Genomic DNA, 20,322 nt, shown 5'->3' with positions numbered 1-20,322 from the left:
TAAGCACTATGTTAAGTAATATGGTTTCCTTTACTCCGCAAGTCAAGAAATCTCCACTGCACAGATGAAAGTCATACCCAGACTTTTTCAACCCATTATACTTCCCTCCAAATTGTGTGTTGGTGTTCTGAAAAGAGCACCTGATCTAGATGGAGAGGAAAGCAGGCTCTGACACTACACTCTGAAGATCACAGAGAAAAGCCTTCCGCTGCAAGCCTGGGCAGTAAGTCTGAGTTTAGGGATACTCAGAGCAAAGCCTCTAATAGGTGTTTCTACATATATTCCCTCTTGTGAAAGGTCCGCCCACACAACGAGCAGGTAGAGTAGCTGAGGGTCTGAAAGTCACTCCTCTGTTAACAAAGTAGCAAGGACGGCTTTCTTTTCCCATCCCTCACAGCACATCTGTTGAAGCTATTCTGTAGAACCCATATTTTAAATTGCTTGTACTACTACAAAAATATGTGCTTAGATTTCTATCTTAGAAGAATAAAAACCAACTCAGCACAAAGCTTTTTATTTCACTAGGGCATTTTATTCTTAATCTAAAAGAATATTCTTTTCTATTTTCAGTGATTCAAATACAACTGTCTCAAAATGGAATTTTAAAAGATTGGCTGCATTCTTGTAATTAGGCCAACTCATTAATTTTTCCCTAAAAAGAATGCACTTCAAAGTTTGTGCCTCAATGAGACCACACTATGCACTTAGAATTTTGGCTTGTTTGCACTCTTTGCTAGAAGACTCTTCTAAGTTCATAATACTTACATTGCCTAGATGCAGATTAACTTTTTTTCCTATGAGAAGTATTTCTCTTCCATGCTTCAGATACGAAAAAACTATCCTTATTCTTGAACTGTTATCATCAATCACTAAGCTTTACAACTACATTCCATAATCATCTGTCCGTAATTCTCTCTAGTATTGTTCAGTATTGGCTATTACCTTTTTAAATGTTAAAAACCAAAACTATAGGCGTGCCTGGGTGCCTCAGCTGGTTAAGCATTCGATTCTTGATTTCACCTCAGGTCATGATCTCAGAGTCGTGAAATCAAGCCCTGTGTCCGGCTCCATGCTGGGGATGGACCCCTCGGAAGATTCTCTCTTTCCCCCTCACCCTTTGCCCCTTCCCCCAACTAGCTTGCTCACTCTTTAAAAAACAAAATTATAAAAATGTGCCTTTTTGCTTTGTAATTTGACGGTTCATGTAATTATTTTCCTTATGGCCCCGTGTCTACTAAATCAAACAGAACAGAAAGCAGTCCCTGTTTATATCCACAGGCAATAGATGATTACAAAAGGTAGCTACAGTTTAACTCATAAGTTTTATTATTATTATTATTATCCAGATTAACTCATAAGTTTTCCATGGGAAATAGAGGTCTGCTAGCTGGTCCTAGCTCACAGCACACTTTCTCTGTATAGCAAAGTAGATACCTTCTTCACATCCGCTATCCGTTCCTTCTTAGAGGCTGGCTTCTCTTTGGCTTCTGGAAGGACTGGCTGGGATTTGGAACCCGCCGACTCACTTTCAGATTCCGACTGGCTCTCTGAAGACTCAGAACTGCTATTTGACTCACTGCCATGGCCACTTCCTGGATCACTGCCCTGCTCACTCTCCGACTGGCTTCCTGAGTCTGAACCGGAAGCTTCTTCAGATGCTGAGTGACTTAATTGAAAAAAAAAGAAAAAAATTAAGATGTAAGAACTGCACATAAATCTGTTTTTGTAGAATCTGTTTTTTTAAGAAGCGGTAAAATGAAAGCAGAGTATTGATTCTGGTAATACAAAATCAAAATCTTCAAATTCGGATTTGTATTTTTATACTGCAAATAATGTCATTATTATCATTCCCAACCTCCCTAGTATCTACAATTTCCTGAGTGCTTAGATCATGCCATTTACCACTTAATTTGTATAGGTTAGTTCTTTTATAAAACTCCAAAGAGGGGGGCGCCTGGGTGGCTCAGTGGGTTAAGCCGCTGCCTTTGGCTCGGGTCGTGATCTCAGAGTCCTGGGATCGAGTCCCGCATCGGGCTCTCTGCTCAGCAGGGAGCTTGCTTCCTCCTCTCTCTCTGCCTACTTGTGATCTCTCTCTGTCAAATAAGTAAATAAAATCTTAAAAAAAAAAAAAAAAACTCCAAAGAGGGATATTATCTTCTCCTTCAATCAGATGAGGAAAAACAAAAGCTCAGAAATAGAATAGCAAGTCTCCCAAGGTGACACACGAAGGTCAACCAGTCTGGATCCACTAAGTCTCATTTGTTCAGTATCACTCTCTCCCTAAGACAAACCCCCCACCCACACAAAGGAAAAACCCAACGCAGAACAAAAAAAAGCAAAGCAACGTTACTGGGGTAAGCAACGTTACCCCAAGAGTAAGAACACAACCTGGTTCAATTATCCAATCACTGGTTCTCAACCACAGGTGCAAATCAAACTCATCTGGAGAGCTGTATGAAAACACATACACATTACCCCCAACCAGATGTCCTGCCTTGCAATCTCTGGCAATGAGTTCTGGCCCTGGTACAATCAACAGAAAAAACTAAAAAAGAGCATTCCTAGTGGGACGTGAACGCCTAATCCAAAAAAGACCACTATGGGCTACCACACATCCCACTCCTTCATCCTTCCAAACACCCCTCAGGAAAAAGCAACCTAGGTAGGCAGATGACAGCCGAAGCCACAAAACAGAAGCACCACAAGGCTATGGGAAGATGGGGTATCATCTTCCGGGAGTTGAACAATCAATATACCCTCCCCGTAGAGTAAAAGCAATTCAGGGGCACATCGGTATCAGTGAAGTTACTTTAAAGGGAAAGACCGAAACTGGATCGACTCCACAAAAACACCTGGGCCGTCCAACTCTTCTGCTCAGAGCTGGAGCACAGGAGGGGAAGCGCATTAGCAACCCAGAACCCAGGGTTCATGGTAACTTAACAAAAGGGTTCTTGAGTTCCCACGGCATGAAGCCCAAGAGGGTAAAGAAGGCTCCGAATTTACCACCACTGTATCTTCCCAACTAGCAATGAGGGCCTATCACTTGACAAACACGTCCACAGAATGGACAGGGGCAGGACACGGGAACTGGGACTGATACCCAAAATCCAAAGTGATCCACACAAGCACATTACAGCCCTGAAGCCTTTTAGTTTAGATGAGGGAGCAATCGATGAGAATGGGGTTGGGGGGGCAGGGGAGTCTAGCTTGGGGAGGGGAGAAAGGAAGGGGAAACCACATATTAACTGCTTAATCCTCTAATAGGTACTCAGCGTTACTTAAAGGACTATATATATATATATATATATATATATATATATATGTATATGTATATATATTACCTTGCTTATTACCCAAAATAATCCTATTAGGAATTACTATCCCCATGTGAAAGATGAGAAAACTGCGGGACACCTGGGTGGCTCAGTCGGTTAAGTGTCCACCTTCAGCTCAGTTCATGAGCCCAGGGGTCCCAGGATTAAGTCCCACATTGGGCTCCCCGATCAACAGGAAGACTGTTTCTTCCCATCTGCCACTCCCCCTGCTTGTGAACCCAGCGCAGTGCCCATGCCTTCTCTCTCTCTGACAAATAAGTAAATACATAAATCTTAAAAAAGAAAAGAAAGAAGAAGATGAGAAACCTGAAACAGCAGGGATCCCAACACTCAAGTCTGGCTCTAATGCCCATATTCTTCTACTTTAAAATGTTAGCAACTCAGAAAATAAACCTTGTCCCTGTCCAAAACTTTAAAATGTTAGCAACTCAGAAAATAAACCTTGTCCCTTGTCCAAAACCAGTCAGAGATCCCTGTAACAGGTGACTCAACACTTCCAAGGCCTCATTATACTGACTGACCCCTTGGCCCTTTGGAGAGTAAAAGCTGCCCAATCCAGCTGACTAAGGTATTTTAAGTCACTTACTCTCCACCTGTGACCAAGCACAAGGTGGTCATCAGGCAAAAAAAACAAAGAGGAAGGCTGGACAGTGTAGTAAAAAGTGCAGGCTTTGGGGTGCCTGGGTGGCTCAGTGGGTTAAAGCCTCTGCCTTCGTCTTGGGTCATGATCCCAGGGTCCGGGATGGAGCCCCCATCCCTGGCTCTGCTCAGCGGGGAGCCTGCTTCCTCCTCTCTCTCTGCCTGCTTCTCTGCCTACTTGTGATCTCTGCCTGTCAAATAAATAAAAATCAAATCTATTAAAAAAAAAAAAAAGATTTAAAAGTACAGGCTTCAGCATCCACAGCTGGGGTCTCTGTCCTAGCTCCTCTCTCACGGCCATGCCACTTTTTAACCTGTGCCATCCTTGGCAAGGTCATGAGAGCACCGAATGGCAGGCAGGACAGCAGGACCCTATAAATGACAAAACCTTACTCAAACATTAGTAGGATTTTCAGAATTTCACATCTAAGCTCAGGTTCCCCTTCTAACCCAAAGTTCTTCCCTGCTAGTGCTCATGAGTCAACCAGTACCACACAGTTTATGGCAATAGTTAGAATTTATTACCTTTGCCTCCACCATTCGATCACAGGGACAGTTCCAGAATTTCCTGAAGAGGAGTTTAGAAAGAAACCTCTTTCTACACACTTGGAAGGGTGTTAGGAATGTACCTGGAGGCTGCATCTATATACCAAAGTGCCTGCAGGCTTAGAGAGGCCTGAGGATGAGGAGCTGGCTGCCCACCTCCCCCAGCTGCCTAGGCGGTCACTGGGAACCCCCAGTCTCCCTCCACGTGCCTGTGAAACCTGGCCTCCCTCCTCAAGTTCTCAAGACTCAGGGCTTCAGCCCTCCTTCCCCTCACCCCCACTGCTCCAGCCTCACTGAACCACTTGTAGGACACAGAGGAAGCCCAAGGATTGCTCAATCTCTGCGGGTGACAGATACCGCTAGTATTTTATCCCAGAGATGTTAATACATAATATATATAAAAATGTAATATATATAACAACATACAACTATAATACATAATACCTCGGGTATTATTACCCTTCTCTCGGAAAACATTCCTTGTGTCCTCTCCAATCCTAAACTCAGTGCCTACGAAGTAATTCCGTAATACTCTGCCACAGCAGTTCATGCCCCTGGGAACTCAAACAGGCGGCCTCATTTCAGCGTGAGCTCCCACCACCAATGCCCCGCTGGCTCTCCTCACTTTGGGCAATGACACACATCCCAACCAAAGGGCTGGGCTTCATTATATTAACATCTGTGCCTCTTTGCCTACCATGTGTCCCATTCCTATACAAGTAACTTGGTCACTTGTCAACCTCCCCAACAGACTTGAGAGCAAAACTGTCTTCTATGATGTTCCCTGTACCAGTACGCCAGAGAAGACAACAGACAGGGGGACTCCCTGACTTCGCTAGAATATGCAATCTTTTTAAAATCCTTTTGAAAATTTTTTTTAAAGATTTTTTATTTATTTGACAGACAGAGATCACAAGTAGGCAGAGAGGCAGGCAGAGAGAGAGGAGGAAGCAGGCTCCCTGCTGAGCAGAGCCCAATATGGGGCTCATCCCAGGACCCCGGGATCATGACCTGAGCCAAAGCCAGAGGCTTAACCCACTGAGCCACCCAGGCGCCCCATATTTTTTTACTTACTATAATGCTTAGTATCTCCAGACAAGAGATTAAGGCTAGAATCACATTTTGACAATCACCACCAACTAAAACCATCACAAGACCATAGGATGTTCCATGAAATACAAAACATTCCAACAAGACAGAAAATATTCAACTCTCAACTTAAAGAAACAAAAAGCCAGAAATAGCAGCATTAGTAGGCTGAAGATAACCAGAATGGCCCAGTTAACTGGAAATCCTGTGAGCCTTTTGTGCTGAAAAACAGTAATCACTGTAGATGTGATGGAAATGTCCCACATCAGCACCCACATGGAGGCGTGTATAAGTAGGCTACCCCACTCCCTTTAACTGCCTCATAATATGGATACATTTTATTTAATCCGTCCCCTATTCCTGAGATATTGAGGATATTCTTAAACAGTTCTCTTAGCCAATAAGCTACAAAAATCCTTGATACACTCTACATTTCTGTATCTCTGACTAGAATATTTAGGTTTCCAAATTGCTCATTGTAACCAACAAGCTATAAATATCCTTGTATATGCCTTCTTGTGCAGCTGCATTCTTGTGTTTGTGTAGGAAAGTGACCCTAGAAATGTAACAGTGTACACAAATAGCTTTGCAGGATAAAAAAATAGCCATGTTTGCCATCAACACCTATCTATGTGCACAGATACACTTTAATCACAAAACTGTTAACAGTGGTTTATTCTGTTGGATAAGTTATTTGAAGTATTACTAATGGATACAATAAACTACTTGTGTAATATCAAAAAAAAGGAGAATGAAAATCAAACCTCTAAAAAAATAAACATCCAATTCACAACTGTACTTACCTCTAGGGTTGAGCAAGGCAGATGTGATCAGAGAATGACACTGGTGATGTTTTATGACTGAAGCTGAGTGGTGAGTTGGCAATTGTTCATTATGTAAGTATCAGTCTTTTTAACAGTTAAAATGGTTCACATTAAACCCAGACAAAAGAACCAAATGCAAGGCAAAGGATAGAAGTACCCCCAATCCTACACAAGATGAGCTAAGAATATGAGTGAAAGACTGTTTCTTAAATTATTTTTTAAACCAAGTCAAATAGGACTTTAAATATAAATGACTTATTAAATATAATATACTTAGAATAATATTCAGGGGAAAAAGGTGTTTTAAAAAGAAAGAAAGCAAGCCTTCCCACAGCTAATGTCATACTCAACGGTGAACAAGCTGAAAGCCTTTCCAATCAGATCAGGCACAAGAGTGCCCACTCTTACTTCTCCTATTCAACACAGTACGTAAGTCCTAGCTACAGCAATCAGGCAAGAAAAGGAAATCAACATAACTGAAAAAGAAGTAAAATTGTCTCTATTTGCAGATGACATGATTTCATATGGAGAAAATCCTAAAGGCTCAACCAAAACACTGTTAGATCCAATCAGTGAATTCAGGAAAGTTACGGGATACAAAATTAACATACAAAAATCAGCAGTATTTCTATACACTAAAAACAAATTTTCTAAGAAACAAAGAAATTGAACCCATTTACAACAGCATCACCAACATAAAATACTTACGAAAATATTTAACTGAGGTGAAAGATCACTACTCTGAAAACTGCAAAACGTTAATGAAAAAAATAAAATATGACACAAATGGTGGGGGGGGTCTGGCAGGCTTAACTGGTGGAACGTGTGACTCCTTTTCTCAAGGTTTTAAGTTCGAGCCCCACACTGGATACAGAGATTACTTGAAAATAAAAACTTAAAAAAAAAAAATAGCACAAATGGAAAAGTATCCCATGTTCATTAAGTGGGAAAAATATTGTTAAAATGTCACTATTACCAAACGTCAGCTATAGGTTCAATACAATGCCTACTAAGATTTCAACGTTATTTTTTCAGAAGGAAAAAAAACAATCTTAAAATTTGTATGAAACTGCAAAACCTCCAAAGAGCCAAAATAATCTTGAGAAACAAGAATGTAGAGGCATCACACTTCCTACTTTCAACCTATAGTATAAAGCTATAGGCATCAAAACAGGATGGTACTGGCATTTAAACAGGAAAAAAACAAACAAAAAACAACAAACAAACAAAAAACAGTGGACCAGATCTCAGAGCCCAGAAATAAACTCAAGCATACACAATCGACTAATATTTGACAAGAAAACTCAATGGAGAAAAGACTATTTCTTCAATAAATGTGCTGGAATAGCTGGATACCCCAGGTTAAACAATCTAACTGGACCCATATCCTATCCCACTCACAAAAATAAAGGCAAAATTGATTAAAAACTTGTATGTATGACCTGCAACCATGAAATTCCCAGAAGACACAGAAATAATGCTCCTTGCCAGTAGTTGGTAATGATTTTTTCGATATGCCATCTAAAGTACCAGCAACAATAAATAAGTATATAAATAAAGTACCAGCAACAAAGTCAAAAACTCAAGTGGGACTACATCAAACTAAAAACCTTCTGCACAGCCAAAAAAAAAACCCACCAACAAAGTGAAAAGACAACCCACAAAATGTAAAAAAAAATTTGCAAAGCATTTATCAGATAAAGAGTTAATATCCAAAATATAGAAAGAACAACTCAATGGCAAAAAACAAATACATTAAAAATTAACAAATTGGGACGCCTGGGTGGCTCAGTGGGTTAAGCAGCTGCCTTCGGCTCAGGTCATGATCCCAGGGTCCTGGGATGGAGTCCCACATCGGGCTCCTTGCTCGGCGGAGAGCCTGCTTCTCCCTCTGCCTCTGCCTGCCTCTCTGTCTGCCTGTGCTCGCTCGCTCTCTCTCCCTCTGTCTATGACAAATAAATAAAATCTTTAGAAAAAAAAAATTAACAAATTAATGGGGCACGTGGGTGGCTAAGTCGGCTAAGTGTCTGCCTTCAGCTCAGATCATGATCTCAGGGCCCTGGAATTGAGCCCCACATGGGGGGCTCCCGACTCAGTGGGGAGTCGGCTTAGCCCTTTCCGTCCACTTCCCCTCATGCACATGGGTGCACACTTTCTCTTTCTCTCAAATAAATACATAAATATTTTAAAGATTTTTATTTATTTATTTGACAGAGAGAGACACAGTGAGAGGAAGAACACAAGCGGGGGGAGTGGGAGAGGGAGAAGCAGGCTCTCCACTGAGCAGGAAGCACAATGCAGAGCTCGATCCCACAAGCCACAGACAGACACTTAACGACTGAGACACCCAGGCCAGGATGGTTCAGGTCATGATTCCAGGGTCCTGGCATGGAGTCCTGCATCAGGCTGCTCGCTCAGCGGGGAGCCTGCTTCTCCCTCCGCCCGCTGCTTATGCTCGCAGCTTGTGCTTGCTCGCGCTCTCTGAAAAATAAAATCTTTCAAAAATTTTTTTAAATTTAAAAAATGTGCAAAGCACCTCAAGAGACATTTCTCCGAAGATATACAAAAGACCAACAGGTTTACGAGTAGATGCTCGACATCACTAGTCAGTAGGGAAACGCAAATTAAAGCCACAATGAGGTATCACCTCACACCTGTTAGAAAGGCCATCACCAAGAAGACAAGAGATCAAACAAGGGTTGGCAAGGATGTGGACAAAAGGGAACCCTTGTCCACTGCTAATAAGACTGTAAATTGGTATAGTCACCATGGAAAACAGTATGGAGGATACTCAAAAAATTGGCAGCATTCCTTACAATAGCCAACACATGTAAACAACTAAGACAGACAAATACTAAATACTGTACAGTCTCACGTAAAAAAATAAATACTGTGTGGTCTCACATGGAATCCAAAAAAAGAAATAAACAAGTAACTGGAGGAAGGTATTTTTAGAAGGTACAGACTTCCAGTTATAAGACAGGTAAGTACTAGATAACATAAAACTAGTATGTCACTAGTAACTAGTACTAGTAACATACAACATGATGACTACAGTCAACACTGCTGTAGGATATATTGGAAAGTTAAAAGAGTTAAATCCTGTAAGTTTTCACTACAAGAAGAAAAAAAAATTTTTTTTTACTGTATCAGTATGAGTGATAGATGTTACTGCAGTAATCATTTCGAGTATATGAAAATTAAATCACGCTGTATGCCTTAAAATTATAGTAACATATGCCAATTATTTCCTCAATAAAACTAGAAAAAGTAAATATACTTCCTATACGATGGAAAAAAGTCTTAACTTTTTTAGGTGTAACTCTAATTTGCATGCTTCTCTCCTATGAGGGTAAGCTCCTAAATGCTGAAAAAGAAAAGCAGTATTTGTTTAAAAAGGGGAAAAAAAGGAATATTGAAAAACAAACAAAAACTATAAATACCTACACATTTAAAGCACCGATAATCTGATTATTCCCTCAAATGATAGGATTAAATATTATCCAGATTTGTTATTAATGCCTAATCATAATACTAAATCATTATCAATAATTACAGCTTGTGATGCCAACTTAGACCAGGAGATGTGGAAAATCCACAAGACTCAAGTAAATGGGTCAAACTGAGTTAGTGGGGGGAGAGAGGAAGAGTCCTTTATTTAAGCTTTTACCTCAACAAAGAAAGTCATAAAATTACCTGATTAACAAAGTCATTAGTAGTGCTAAAGCAATTAAAAATGGGATATTCAGGAATCCATCACATATACAGAATCCTTATGAAAAAATACGTGAATATTAAAATTACTCAAAATCTAATTTGCAAACAAGTCTTGTAAACAATCACTACATAGAAATACAATTCAAAAATAATGAAAGGGACTCATCAAAACTGGAATTTTTTTTTTAAGATTTTATTTATTTGAGAAAGAGAGAGAAAAATAGCATGAGCAGGGTGAGGAGGGGCAGAAGGAGAAGCAGACTCCCTGCAGCGCAGGGAATCTGATGAGGGCTCCATCCGGAGACTCCAAATAATGACCCGAGCCAAAGGCAGATGCTTAACTAACTGAGCCACCCAGGGGCCCCCAAACTGGAATTTTAGATTCCAACAGAAATTAAATGCTTATTTAAAAAAAGTTTAACACCTCTTTTCAATTGTGGATAGAAAAGGATTTGGTATCTCTTCAAAACCCTTTCTGAAGTTGACAAAAATGGCATGAAGTGTATTTATTTTACAACTGTGCTTCGAAAGCAAACGGCATTGTAAGAGCTATTGTTCCCGTTTCAATTTTTTATAGCTGTTTCCCCCAATGGCCACAAGAGGTCAGCAGAGCAACACTTCAGTTTAAAGAAAAGCCAGCCTGTGGGTCCTCGGCCCAGGAGCTGCCATTTCAGCACTTGGGTAAGTGTTTATTTTTCTGGTACTTACAAAATGGCTGAACTGCTTGGCAGAGGATGGGTTTTTTTTTGTCAGTAAAAGCAAAATCTGGTAAAAACCACCACGCAACCTACACTGAAATTCCTTAAAACTTATCTCCAGACTAAATTCCATCGATGATTTAATAGGTAGTATTTATGGAGCACTTAGGTATCAAGCATATGCAAAAATCTTCCTCTCAGTCTTTACAAAAACCCTCTAAGACAAATTATCCTCCTTTATAGCAGAGGCTTAGCTCTAGTGTCTATACACAGGATTCTATCCCGCTGCCCCACAGTATGGAATTCACACTGCTGTGCCCGCCCTGCATACATTCTTCAGTTAAACAGATCATTGAACCACCCACAAATGACGCAGAGCAACTTCTGTGTTTTGGGAGGCAGGAAAAGGCAAAGATCATTAAACCATGAGTTTCTTATTGATAAAGAATACTGGATCCAGTTCCTTAAATAAATGGAATGACATTTAAGGCCTTTGTTAAGACCTCCACCTCTGATTCAAGTCCTACCATTCTGTAGAAAACGCCACACATTATAAACAAGGTGAAAACACAAGTAACAGATTCAGAAAAGAAATTTCAATATAATATGAGGAGAATTACAGATCAAAGAAAAATCCACAGAAAACTGAGAGGTCAGAGACACCAACTACAGAAAAACTTATGAAAAGGAAATTAAACCTTAGGAGTGATTTGAGAAGTGTATTATTACAACACATTATTTCACATTCATCTGCTTTGTAGAAATTAAAATGTATGCTACTACTAAGTGATGCAGAGAAAATAGGCAAGAGGGTTCTCATATACTGTTACCCGAAAAGGGATCGGCAGAGGCTTTGCAAAGTAACTTGCCATTTCTGAGTAAACCTCAAAACAGCCATAGAAATGGTGCAATTCATTCTGTGGGTATATAACCTGACGAATTATTAAATTTGTGCAGGAGGGGAAAGTATTAAAAGTGTTCATGGCTCTGCTCATAAAGACCAAAAAAATAAAGGAAAAAAATGTGGATTTATACTATGCAATCAACTACAAGTTAGACTAGAAATGGATTAGATCTGTAACACTGGCAATTTCAAAACTATTAGATTTTTAAAACACAAAACACTGTGCAAACCATGTTACATGGTTTTTTGTTTTTTTTTTTTTAAAGATTTAATTTATTTATTTGACAGAGACAGATCACAAGTAGGCAGAGAGGCAGGCAGAGAAAGAGAGAGGAGGAAGCAGGCTCCCTGCTGAGCAGAGAGCCCGATGCGGGACTTGATCCCAGGACCCTGAGATCATGACCTGAGCCGAAGGCAGCGGCTTAAGCCACTGAGCCACCCAGGCGCCCGTTATATGGTTTTTTAAATGCCAACAGTTTTCATATGCCGAGTTCATGAAAGTGACTAAAGAGAAGGGGCAAACAGAATTTTAGTGATATGTAATTTGTATAGAGCTTTTAATTGTATTCTTTGCATTTTTCTGAGTTTTTCTGAATTTCTCAAAAAGGACTATTTCTAACATTTCAGAATTGATCAGTATTCAGGAGCAGGCCTTCCTGGGGTCTGACAGTTCTGGAATTTACTTCAAACACTGGTAACACCATCGCTTTTCAGAAAAAAGTCAATCTATTAAGAAAAAAAAAAAGCCCCCAAAAATGCTGCTTACAGTTTCAAATACTAAAAAGAGAAGTCTCATCAGCACCTCCCATATTCAGAAATTCAGTGCAAACAAGGGAAAAGCATCCACTGTAATAAGCATGCTTCTAACATTCTCAAATGGAGCCAGAAGTCCTCTTGTCTTGATCATGCTACCTCTGCTCCCCCATAACCAGTTAAGGCTGAGTAGTCCTAAGGAGCCCAGGAAGCATCAAACAAATGAAACTCACAGACACAAACCACTAGGAAAAAATGAATTAGAGCAAGAAGCCTGGGTGAGGTACAAACCAGATAACCATTTCACAAATAGCTACCCAATTTGGATCTGCCAACGCACTAAGGATCATACAAGAACAGGACATGTTTTCTACAGGGGTAAGAACAAAGCCGCCAAGTACTGAAAGCAGGTAGGGGGAAGCTCCTCCTATATCCCACCATCTCATATGGTTTACTTACAACCATTTCAGAGCCCTCAGGGCAGATGGATTAGTTTGGCCACAAACTCCTTTCAGCACTCCGGGTCTTAACTACTCTTTCCTTACTTTTAGGCTATGATCTTTAGACTTCCATAAGGCAGCAGCAATTCCAATGTTCAAAGGAGGTTTAAAAAGCCTAAATGCTAACCTCAGCAGTAAATGACTTCTGTCCAGTGTCAAAGAACTTAAGTGTGGTCCCAGGATCAAGACCAACTTTTTTTTTTTTTTTTTAAGATTTTATTTAACTTGACAGAGAGAGAGCACAAGTAGGCAGAGAGGATGGCAGACAGCAAGGGAGAAGCAGGCTCCCCGCTGAGCAGCGAGTAAGATGCAGGACGTGATCCCAGCACCCTGTGACAAAAGGCAGACACTTAACCAACTGAGAAACCCATGCACCCCAACTCCCAACTTTCCTGGTAACAACCCATATTCACTGTGCCAAGGGCTATGCTAAATATTTCAGACCAGTGTCTAAAGTGTGGCATTACTGACATTTGGGGCCAGATAATTCATTCTCCAGAGGCTGTCCTTATGTGTTACAGGGTGTTTAGCAGCATCCCTAGGCTCCACCAAGCAGACGCACCCCAGACCCAACGAGAAATATCTCCAGACACTGCCAGGAGTCAGGGAGGGGGATGTCCCCAACAGGAAACCACTACTTTCAGAAGCATTATTTTATTCAATTCTAACTTCCCCAGGAGACACATACTCTACCCTTTCTCCTTTTTTAAAAAAGAAACAAGCTCAGAGGTTCCTGCCCTAGGTCTTACAGCTAAAAAGCAGAACAGAGGGCGCCAGGGTGGCTCAGTCAGTTAAGTGTCTGTCTGTGTTCAGCTTCAGGTCATGATCCCAGGGTCGCGGATTAAGCCCCACATGGGGCTGCTTCTCCCTTCCTCTCCGCTGTTCCCCCTGCTTTTGTTTGATTTCTCTCTCCCCCTCTGTCAATAAATAAAATCTTGGCAGGGGCAGATCAGAGACCCAAACCCCTTTCCCAATTAGCCCTTATTTCCCAAACCAGCCTCCTCACAAAAGCAACCATGATTGTTGTTCAACATACAGGTTCCCCAGGAACCTCCCACCCCCGATGAAATTCAAATTTCCAGGTGAAAAGTCTGGGAATACGTTTACATTTAACAAGCACTCAAAGTGACTCTTTGCAAGTAAATCTGGAGACTTCTATGCCTCTATAAAGCTAAATTCAAAGGCAATTTTTTTTGGTAAATCAAACAAGGGAAATGGATAATCTGACCCATCACTGGCCACTCGCCTCCCTCAAAGTAACAACTTAACCAGCCATACACTGTTTCTATTTGGATGTCAAATAACATCTACTGGAACTGAAGACACTCAAGATTTAACACCCACCACAATCAAGAGCTGTTTCCTTTCAGAGCATGTCTACAGAACTGTCCCCAGTCCTGGCTACACAGCAGACCCACCTGCGACACTTGGACAACACCAATCATCTCCCCTGCCACACTGCATAACCCCTAAAATCCAAGCAGATATGGGGCCTTAAAAAAAAAATCTCAAGTGATTCTCACACAAGAGCTATTTGGGAAGTAAAGATGAGAACTCAGCTTAGAACAAAACAAATTAGAAGCCCAGTCTTCATAATCCATTGCCAAATCCTTAGTGTGGGGGGGGGGCAATGGGAGTCAGACAACAAAAGGACACACAGTTCTTCTGAGATTTCCAGTACATCCCCCTCCCATTTACTCTTCTTTCCTCGTGAGTCCCCAAGCACCCTCATGGGAATCACTTCAGCAGCCACATATTAACTAGAAATTCTTTATGCAAAACGATGACTTACAGAGCAGCACTGAGTTTCCGGGATCGATCAACCCTACAATGCATTGAGATTTTTGAGGTGGGTTTTTTTTTTTTTCCAGTTTTTTTTTTTCAGGTTTTTTTAAAAGCAGTTTTTGGTCTTGTTTTGTTTTTTAAAGAAACCGCCCACAGGATTATTCTAGATTTTTACCATTTTACCCTACTGTACAGTTTCCTCTTAGCCATCTAATTTGATGGCAAGTTTTGACAAGATGCTTAAATGACCCCTGGAACCAGACTGCCAGTGTTTGAATCCAATTCTACCATCTACTCCCTCCCCACAATGCCTCAGTTTTCTACTGGCAAAACAGGGATAGTGATCACACCTACCTCACAGGCTTGCGAGGATCCCCCACATTAACACATACAAAGGACTCGTTCTAACAAGTTCCAGGCCCACAAAAGGCCTTATGTATTGTGTCTTTCCAAAGCAAACAACTAAGTTTTCACTGAAATATTTCGCGATCCTCTCATCCACTGCTTTGGTACCTTACTGAAATGCAAAATTGCCAGTGAAACCAGTATAAACAAATTTGTGAAGGATCTGCACATCCTTGTTATGTATATAACTCAAGTGAAGGAACACAATGGGATGGGTATGAAAGCTAAGCAGGACTCAGGACCACCCACAGGCTTTCAAAGGAAGAGCTCCATGGCAGCTAACGTGGGGAGCTCGGGAGCTCGCTAACCAGGAGGAGGTCACTAGCATTTCTGCTACACTAACAGTAACATTTAACAAAATACGCATTTAAAAAAACAAACAGGGGCGCCTGGGTGGCTCAGTGGGTTAAGCTGCTGCCTTCGGCTCAGGTCATGATCTCAGAGTCCTGGGATCGAGCCCCGCATCGGGCTCTCTGCTCAGCGGGGGGCCTGCTTCCTCCTCTCTCTCTGCCTGCCTCTCTGCCTGCTTGTGATCTCTGTCAAATAAATAAATAAAATCTTTAAAAAAACAAACAAACAAAAACACCTTAAAATACAGTGCCTGTCAAAGCAAGTAGACAAAAAAGCATACATCTACTGCAGTACTTTCCCATAAAATTCTTAACACATGCTGTTTTCCTTTATAATAAAATCCAAAATTAAAGATCACCAGCCTTATGTGTGCTGAACTTAGAAGTAAGCCATACAAATGCCATTCCCTGAGGTTTATTATCAAATTCTATTTTTCTTTAATGCTGGTGACTATTCACAGCCCACCAACGTGTAGTAAGCACCCCTCTAAATATCCGTTCCACAGCAGAGCCCACATCCATTGCTTTAGAAGTCACCTCTATCACCTGGTAAAAGAAGCATCAAGTGGAGAATTACAGCAAGTAACAGCACTACAATTTAAAGCATTTAAGACAAGAATGCAAAAATCTTGGGGTCGAGAAAGTCCATCAGCACACACTATTGCTGAGTCAGGCATTACACTTAATGCAGCAACTGTTCCTCTTCTGTCAAGCACACAACAACCCGTAACAGCACCCTACACACTTCTGCTTCCAGACCTCTCCAAAGGCAAGTGTTGGCAGAACTGCCCTAAAGGGGCACTGAGACACACAACAGCAACATCAAGAATTAGAAAAAGAATCCAAGAGTGCTCTCTGTCAAAAGATTCAAAACACATGCAAACATGTAGAAACACATGCACATTTAAAATGCATGGAGAGCTTTGGAAAATTAACTCAATCCTAAGGAGCCAGGCTAGACTGGAGTATTCTTTGAAGATTTTATTTATTTGTTTGAGAGTGAGAGTGCAGGCATGCAAGAGAGAGAGAGAAAATAAAAGGGCACAGAGAAGCAGCAGCAGACTCCCCATTGAGCAGAGTCCCCTGTACGGCCAAATCCCAGGACCCTAAGATAGAGACCTTGGCCAATGGCAGATGCTTAAACAGCTGAGCCACCCAGATACCTCTGGACTGGAGTACTTTTAAGATGCCCTCCAGGGTCTGCAATATGCTAAGTCAAATATATAGTGCCCTAGTGAGGGTGGATTACTAAGAGCCGGCCACAAACAACCGGACATTGGCTGTAAGTATTAGCACGGTTACATCTACACCCAAACAGCACTGCTCCTTGCCTTCATTATTCACTCTTGCGCAGCTTGAGAGGGGAAATGAGGCAGCGGGTAAACCAGGGCAATAATCACTTGCTCCAGAAGGTGGGTAAAAGGTACCTTACTCGAGAGTGACTGCCAAGAGTTGGGCTGTGACTCACCCAAGAAGCTGTTCTGGTCCAGAAAGAATCACACACTCCCTTTGAAAGGCAGGTTTTCTCAGAAGGAAATTCTAGGAGAGGATTAACTGAAAACACACCCAAGGTTTCAACTAACTAAAAGGGGACTTGCCTTCTAAAATCATTTTAGAATGGTTTAGACATATAACTGTATCAGCTGGAGGGAAAGGGTTCTAAATTAGGCCTAAATGATCTCCTGCAGGGAGGCCAAGACACCAAACTCACTCAGGGAAAATCTGGCTCTTAACAAGGGACGTAGTACAAGACGGGGAAGAAAGTAAAATAAAACTTAACGGGACGCCTGGGTGGCTCAGTTGGTTAAGCAGCTGCCTTCAGCTCAGGTCATGATCCCAGCGTCCTGGGATCGAGTCCCACGTCGGGCTCCTTGCTTGGCAGGGAGCCTGCTTCTCCCTCTGCCTCTGCCTGTGCTCTCTCTCCACCCCCCCCCTCTGATAAATAAATAAAATCTTTAAAAAAAAAAAAAAAACTCAAGTAAAATATTACTCACACCTTACATTTAAAGAGCACTTTCAATATAACAGGCTGTTTGCTAATAAAGCACTTCGTAGGCATTACATAACTTCTTAACCCAATGAAAATTATCATTATCCACATTTTTAAGAAACCTGAAGTCCAAGAATGAGTACTTCACGGGCCTATACTGGGAAAAAAATTTTTCAGTATCCACGTAAACACTGCACTGGTGTGTATTAGGTACACAGCTCCTGCCAAGTACGGAAGTTAACAGTTACACACATCACAGATAACAAAATAATTCATTAGATGGAATCCAAAATATAATATCAGGACCCATCCTTAGAATGATGCCTTAGCCAAGGCTTGTCAGCACCATTTCCCCAAAATACAGGATCTCTCCAATAAAGAAAATTTAAAGTACTTTTCAGTATGGAATATAATCCAAACGATGCCTCTGAACTAACCAAAAAAGGTGGCCCTAACCAAGTATCTTAACAATGAAATACTAAATAGGAACTGTTCCAAGATGTACCATGAAAGGCTTCCATACACTTAGGTTCTCCATGACTTACTTCACAAAGCAAAGGCTCATTCCCCACCTCCTAAACTGCATTCAAACTTATTAGAAAGGTCTCTGTCCCCAGGCTTGCCATGCCAATTAAAGTTTAAACTGTTTAGGGGAAAAGGTCATAGCAGACATATAAACAACATGTTGCAACACTGTTCTAAATTACTGATTACAAATTAAACATACAACAGACCTTAAGTCTAGGTATTTGATGGTATTTGGTATTTGATAGTATCTGATAACTGAGTCAAATTTGTCCTTCTGGCTTTACATTAGTAACACTAAAGCTCCAAAGCAACAGCAATTCTGCTATGGATCTCCCAGCATAATCTGGCCAGCATAATTTATTTGTATACTCAATAATTCTTAGGAGATTTAAAAAAAAAAAAAGAACAACTTTCTTCGCTAATGTAACCACCACCCCTCAAAAAAGCCCAGTTCTAAGGTTTGCAGAAAGAACCTAAAAGGCCTTTTAAAAAAGGAAAAAAAAAAAAAGGCCCATAAACAGATAAAAATTTATTAGGTGTCACACAGAGCAGTCACTCAATTTTTTGTCAGGAACAAGTTTACTACCACATTTTATAGGATAAAGTAGGAGAAAGGGTAAGAGTTTGGAAATCTCAGGGGCCTCAAGAAGTACATCACAATTGTTGGGGATATGCTGTAGGAGGGAAGGGAGAGGGGTCAACTACAGAATCTATGAGAGACACCTGGGGGACTCAGTCAGCTGAGCATCCGACTCTTGCTTTCGATCGGGTTATGACCTCAGTCTTGTGCAAAGTGTGGAACCTGCTTCAGATTCTCTCCCCTCCCCCTGCTCCCTCTCTGGCTCTCAAAAAAACAAAAATCTGTGAATTTCAGATGCTGTCAGATAAAAGTCAACCAAGCTTCAGATTCACCTCTCAAACTGGAACTTGCTAAAACTTTCACAAAATTCTTTTATCAAACATATGTTCCTGTGAGGACTTCATCTTTACGGATGTTAATTTCCAAGGTGCCAAATATCAATTGGAAATTGGGTTTTAAAAACCAACGAAGAAAAGAGAAGTTAAATCAACATTCTCTGGCCATTTCATGCCAATTTGCACATAGAAGGAAAATGCACTGAAGTTTTAATGAACAGGCCTAATTACTCTGGTTCTTTAAGAAGTTCACTGGCTCCAAGGGACACGCAAACAGTTCATAAATTACTGTTATCATAATATGTACTTTAACTCAAGTAGTAATGGTATCTATTTTGGGCTAAAACGCCTTCAACAGAGTAATCTATACCTTGGAACATGAATACAATGTTGCTTAATTCTTACCCTAGTTTTTAGGAATTTAAAGGCATCTAGCAGTAATAAAAATGTAAAACAACTAACCAGAATTCAATCTCAATACACAGAAAGAAAATTTTTTTTGTTGCTTTAAATGCACTTTAATTTGAAACTCAGTTAATGGTCAAGTTCTACAAGTATTTACCTCTACAGCTAATTCTTTTGTATATAATTTATACCTGAGCATGTAATTTAAAAATCTCTGATGAACAAGTCTATAACACAAACTGAAAATCCAGCTTCACCTAAAGTTTCCATAAACTCTTCAAAGAATTCTTCCTGAAAAATCCAAACTAAGTGAACATACAAAACCAACCATTACAGTGAATTTTGTCTTTTTTAAAGCTTTATTCAGAAACTTAAGAGATGCCCAGACAAACCTCTCTACCTACAATCCACACCCCTCCTGAAGTGAACGTATTCCATTCAGTAAGAATCTTCTGAAAGGGCCAACTACCTAAAGCTCACTGCTGTTACCGCTACAATACTCCAATCGCATGGGGAGAGGAGGGTACTTTTTGGCAGGGTACAGCAGGAAAACGTTAATACAGTCTTTCCTTCTTAAATTCATTATCTGTGACTGAATAATGAAATCATCAATTGCTAAACTAGGTTTTTTTGCTGTTGTTGTTGTTTTAAACCAGAAATCCTCGCCAAGGGTTTCCCAGTAAGACAGACCATGAGCATAACCACAGCATTTTAATAGGTTTACCCAGACTGAACTAAAATTTCCAGAATCGGGGATTTGAGAGGTTTCCGAAGGTTAATTCATTCCACTATCAACCAAGTTTTGGGGAGTCACAGTTCCTTCGCCAGGTGCTATCAACTTAAAAGGAGCTGTTGTCTAACAGTTGTTTGCATAGTAATGGGTGCTTAATACTGTACTCTGACTTTTTAACAGTATTTAGAGTTAAGTGAAAACTCCTA

General features: G+C 40.7%; 1 protein-coding gene across 14 annotated transcripts in view; it reads right to left on the bottom strand.

Annotated features, from left to right (window-relative positions):
• CHD2 (chromodomain helicase DNA binding protein 2) overlaps positions 1 to 20,322 on the bottom strand; it is a 137,436-nt gene that overhangs the window by 96,425 nt on the left and 20,689 nt on the right. For all 14 annotated transcript variants that reach the window (XM_045067161.1, XM_045067156.1, XM_045067162.1 and 11 more), the window contains one exon: positions 1,435 to 1,666. In XM_045067161.1, the coding sequence (XP_044923096.1) occupies positions 1,435 to 1,666 (232 nt within the window). The remainder of the gene's footprint in view (positions 1 to 1,434; positions 1,667 to 20,322) is intronic.

This window comes from Mustela putorius, unplaced genomic scaffold, assembly GCF_011764305.1.
Source record: "Mustela putorius furo isolate JIRA1106 unplaced genomic scaffold, ASM1176430v1.1 tig00003875_pilon_pilon_pilon, whole genome shotgun sequence".
Lineage (NCBI taxonomy): Eukaryota > Metazoa > Chordata > Mammalia > Carnivora > Mustelidae > Mustela > Mustela putorius.
Note: the sequence above shows the minus strand (reverse complement) of the source record. Positions and strands in the feature narration are given on the sequence as shown.